This window comes from Octodon degus, unplaced genomic scaffold (genome assembly GCF_000260255.1).
Source record: "Octodon degus isolate 3935 unplaced genomic scaffold, OctDeg1.0 scaffold00119, whole genome shotgun sequence".
Taxonomy (NCBI): Eukaryota; Metazoa; Chordata; class Mammalia; order Rodentia; family Octodontidae; genus Octodon; species Octodon degus.
In genome coordinates this window covers 2,742,953-2,748,330 of record NW_004524695.1, presented here as the reverse complement: position 1 = coordinate 2,748,330, position 5,378 = coordinate 2,742,953, and the positions used below count along the sequence as shown (strand labels likewise).

The 5,378-nt window shown below is 37.7% G+C and overlaps 1 protein-coding gene across 1 annotated transcript in view; it reads right to left on the bottom strand.

Moving 5' to 3' along the window:
• Positions 1-6: 6 nt before the first annotated feature.
• CUNH6orf62 (chromosome unknown C6orf62 homolog) overlaps positions 7-5,378 on the bottom strand; it is a 9,434-nt gene continuing 4,062 nt past the window's right edge. The window contains exons 3-5 of the mRNA XM_023699986.1: positions 5,206-5,378; positions 3,575-3,709; positions 7-482 (exon numbers count right to left, since the gene is read on the bottom strand). The exon at positions 5,206-5,378 is cut by the window's right edge and continues 1 nt beyond it. Coding sequence (XP_023555754.1) covers positions 3,647-3,709; positions 5,206-5,378 — 236 coding nt within the window. The 3' untranslated portion in view covers positions 7-482; positions 3,575-3,646. The remainder of the gene's footprint in view (positions 483-3,574; positions 3,710-5,205) is intronic.

Here is a 5,378-nt window from a genome sequence, read left to right as displayed (position 1 = left end):
ACCAGCACAAATGGGAAGACCATCAATGAGTATCACCTTGTGCTTTCAGATACATTTAAGCATTTCAGTGTACAACAGTCCTTTCATTTCACATTTTTAGTAAGATGCTGATGCAGTGCAGCAAATATGCAAAGCATCTTCTTTCACACAGTCCGTGCAGAAGACATTTAATTTTTTTAAGTTCTGAGATACAAATGATTAAAACAAAATCCAGGATGAACAAGTTTCAAAATGCATAGTGTTCTGTGCATGAGTCCATTTTCTTTAAACTCTGAAAAAACAAAGTGGTAAGAAAACAAGAAAAAAACATTGCTGCTGCATTCATTCTCTGATCTTCTCCACGCGCTGGTCAGTAACTACTCTGGCATGTAAGGGCGAAGGTGGTCCTCTATGGTGCCCACTGCCCAGTGGGTGAGCTGCTCCTGTGGCAGGTAGAGGCAGATGCTGCACAACTTGAAGATTGTGGCTTTGTTTTTTGGAGTCTGGGAGGGGGGAAATTTCAAACAGTTTAATATATTGATTTAATCTCTCATAATTTGTTAAGAACCTAAGTACAGTAGTAAAGCAAACAAAATATGGCATCTGTTACAATCCTTACCCACAATCTAATGAGGAAGACAACCTCATTATATAAGATACAGAAAAAAATACAGTAAAAACTGTTGTAAACACACATGAGATATATAGTTAGGGAAGTCAACTACAGATTACCTGCTACACAAGTCAGGGATAAAGGCATATTAAGTAAAGATTTAAGTCATGTTTACAATCAGGAAGACAGGACATGTAGTAACAGTAGAAGCTAGGAAGGACATTAGACACAGGTGATGATTTAAGCGCATCCTGTGGTCATGGGACTAAAAACCCAAATATTACCAACTTACGACTTTGAGGTTGTTTTGTTTTAGTTTTCTGAGTCAGGGTCTCCCTATATAGTTCAAGCTGTCCTTGCACTCACTATGGAACCCAGGCTGGCCTCAAATTTGAGGCAACCCTCCTGCTTCAGCCTTCCAAGTGTTAGGATTATAGACATACACCACTGGTCCCACCTAAGTATTTTTAAAAAGCAGTTCCATCTAAGCATCTGATTTATAGATATCGTAGCTCAAGTGCTTTCTCACACTACTGCCAATAAATGAGATGGAACCTGAACCAAGACCTAACTAGAACACGCTCAAAAAAGTTACTTGTCCAAGCTGGGCGTGATGGTGCATGCCTATAATCCCAGCATTTGGAAGGCTGACGCAGGCGAGTCATTGAGGTTCAAGACCAGCCTGGGGTACAAAGCGAATTCAAGGTCAGTCTGAAATGCATAGTGAGACCCTGTCTCAAAAATACATTTTTTTTTGCGGTACTGGGGATTGAACTCAGGACCCTGTGCTTGCCAGGGTCATGGAGCCAGCAAGCAGCTGTATCTGTACCAGAACAAACTCCAGGCCTATGCCTCAGTATCACCTGTCCATCTAAAACTACCCTTTAATCTAGCTCATCACCTATCATCTTAGAACAAAGCACAAAATCACTGCTAGAGGATTTTTGCTTGATCATATGAATTTATTTCTTTAGCTATAAAATGAGATTAATGTGAGGCCTAAATGAATTCATTCATATACATAAAGCTTTGGATATGGAGCTAGATACATAATGTACACTACGTGTTGACCACTATCACCACTATCATTTTGATTTCCCTAAAAATTCCAAGTTGAATCTTCTAAAGAAAGCAAACTGGCAACACATCAGCAGCTTATGAAGTCAAGGACAAAACTGGAACCAAACAAGCTTATCTATAATTAACTTCAGTTTGCCAGGGACATGAGTGTGGAAAACCGTACTTGGAATGTTGCCAAACGCAGGCTACACCAGTCAAACTAAAGACAATTAATTATGTTACCTTACCTACAACCCAGATTTGGCTCTAGAACTTAAAAGTTTTCAAGAGTCATTTGCTTACCCTATTAAAAAAAAAAAATCTTACTTTGATATGGAACAGATGATTTACTAATCCTAACAAACCATTCCTTGAGGTCACTTGTAAAGTGTGCTTTGTGCTATTTCCTAGTATGTAACTCCAAGCCTCTTGGAAGATGAGGCAGGAGGACCACAAATTCAAGCCCTGCTGGGGGGGGGGGGGAGAAAGAAGAAAAAAAAGGAAGAAGGAAAAAGGGGAGGAGGGGAAGGGGATGGGGAGGGGGAGAAGGAGAAGAGGAAGAATAAAAAAGACCTGGAGGAGCCGGGGAGATGGCTCAGTGGAATAAGTGCTTCCCCTGCAAGCACAAGGGCTTGAGTTCAATCCACGGTTCCGCAAAAAAAAAAAAAAAAGAGCTGGGGATGTACTTCAGTTCAAGGCTCTGGGGTCTATTCCCTATTTCCCCCCACCCTACCCCAGTACTGGCTAGTTTCTCTACACCATTAGTCCTATTATTAAAAATGTGTGTTGTGGATTCCACTTTGAGGCAGTTAAGGACTATAAACAATCATCTTTAAAGTATCTACAAGAAAGCTAAAGAAACCAGAAAAAGACAAAAAAATTACTTTAATTATCACTAAGTGATAAGTTACTTGGTTTAATCAAATGCCTACCCCCAGAAGCAACTCTTATAAAACTTTCTGCAAGACAGAAAAGTAGACATATTTCCCAGTGTCAGCATGCCTTTCCATTTTCTGTGTGTATTCTCTATTAAATAGACAGATGGTCCATAATTTAGTGAATACCATTAAGTATTTTTTTTCAAGTCTTTGCCTCTCACCAAGACCTCCTCTAGTGACACCATGTCAGAATTAAAACTGTCCACAGTTTACAGTCTCTCAGCACTTGCCACTATGTAACCATATACTTTACTTGTTTAATACTGGTTTCCCATACTAGAGTGTGAATCTATGAAGACAAGAATTGTTCTCAGGATGGCCAGATAGCTCAGCAGATTAAAATATCTGCTTAAGGCAGGTACAGGGACTGGAGTTTGATCCCTGGCATGCAGTGCTGGCCCCGCCCCTGGGGTGGGCTGAGAGGGTGATTAAGACTGGGCATGGTGGCATGCACCTGTAATCTCAGTGCTTGAGAGGCTGAAAACAGGAGGATCACTTTGAGTTCCTATCTGTGTAGTGAGACCCTGTATACTAAATACATTAAAAAAAAAAAAAAATTGTTCTCTATCTCATTATCTTGCACTGTGTAGTGTAGGCAACCATTTGTTGAATGAATAATAAATTAGGGTTTTTTTTTAAAGGTAAGAACTTATAATAAAAACTATTATACATCCTAGGGGATAATGTAAATTGAGAGAATAAGCAATGTTTCACAGAATAAAAGCTAAATTAGAACACCTATATTGCTACTTAAGAGAAGTACTTTTCTGTTGAATCATTTCTTTCAAAATTAGTTCTTAGAAAGTTCTAAAACAGCAAAGTTTGGGAACTTCTGGAGTGAGAACTAGGATATATATATTTTTAAAATAATTTCAAAAATAATGCAGCAATGAGGGAAAAGACAAAAGGCTCATCTTATATGGAAAACAGCTTACTAACTAGTAAGTTTTTGAATGAGTCCTGGAATAGTTTTCAAAGAACTTACCTGCAAGTGCTGTCTGTCAATGAAGAGAAACACTGACTGGCTAGGGTTGTTAACAACAATTCCAGTCTTGTCCTAGCGGCTCAGTACATGCAGAAACTGTTTTTCATAGTCACCGTGATGAAACTCAAATTTGGCCTAATTAAAAGATATAAACACTTCTCTGTAACTACAAATATTACACCACCTGAAATGTCTAAGTATCTATACTGTTCAATATGTAGCCAAGAGCAAAAAATTTTAATTAAAATTAAATGTTACTAAAAAAAATATTAAATGTTATGTAAAATTAAGTTCTTAGGGGCTAAGAGTATAGCTCACAGCTGTGCACTAGCCAGCACATAGGTTGGCCTGGATTCCATCCATCTGCAGTACTGCCAAAAGAACCTCAAAAGTCAAAAGTAAAATAAAAACAAGCAAAACAAAAAAGTTGTCCACAAACAGCTACACTGCAGGATATATATTCATATATAGTCAACCTTTTGTAGCCATAGTTTTACATCTTCAAGTTCAACCAATCTTAACTAAAAATATTTGGGAAAAGAAAAATCACATTTATACTGAACATGTATACTTACTACTTGGTCTTTCCCTAAACGTTAAGAGTGTAACTCTTTACATAATATTTATAGTATTTTAGGTTCTTACACGCATCCTAGAGATGATTTACAGATGTAAGAGGTTATACACAACACACCATTTAATATACAAGAATTTGCACATCTGCAGGGGTGACGGGAGACAATCCCCATAGGACTTGACTTTACATTATTTTAAATTAAATTAGTTTTGCATTATTATTTACTGCAACTGAACTCTGAAACTTAGAAAGTTGGGGGGGGGTGATTTTTGAGACAGGGTCTCACTGTGGTGCCTAGGTTAGCCTTGAACTCCTGGGTTCAAAGTGAGCCAAATATAAGATTTTACAGTAGCATGAGGAACTTTTCATAGTACAAGGTAATAAATTAAAAGAGTGAGCTTCATGGTTAGTCCACATTTTTATTTTGGTTACTGTTCAACTGCAAAATACTTTGGAGACCTAACATTCTTCTGATAGGAAATCCTGAATACAAAACCAAAACCAGACTCCAAATATAGCTAAGTGGTAGCATTTATGTTTAGCATATACAAGGTCCCAGCTTCAATGTCCAGTAGCACAAGGAAGGGGGAAACCCTCTAAAATGCCTCCAATTACCAGAGAAAACTTGTATGTAAGATCTTCTGAGAACTACACATGTGGCTTTTCTGATTTTCATTCCTTTTTATTCAACTTACATTCTCTAGCACACTATAAAGTCAGTAATATCCGATAGACAAATATATAATTTTACCTCTGTTTAGCCTATTACGTGAACTGAATTCCAGAAAACCACATGTTCTCAAGCTATAGTTCTCTATATATCAAATGTCCCACTTTAGGAGATTTTCTCTGGCTCTAATTTCAAAGACAGAATAGCCTCCATTTCAAGATATTACATAATCCAAATGCTTTTTTTCTCTTACACCACAACATTCAAAGGAATAGGGTGAACTCATAAAATATTAGGAACTATATTCGCAAAGAATTTCTCAAATTTGACCCTATTACAGGAGTTTTCACTAAGTGCTCATCACACAATTTTAAAATAAAATACCTGAACAGGCCTAAAAGGCTCATCAGATTCCTTCCATCTCGAAAACAAGAGACAGACGATTTTCTCAATATCATTCCGAGGCCAAAGAATGAAATCCATCTCCTGAGTACAGCCAATTACATCCCTTCTCATAGACTGGTATCGAGGAGCATGGAGCTGTACCACATCCTTCT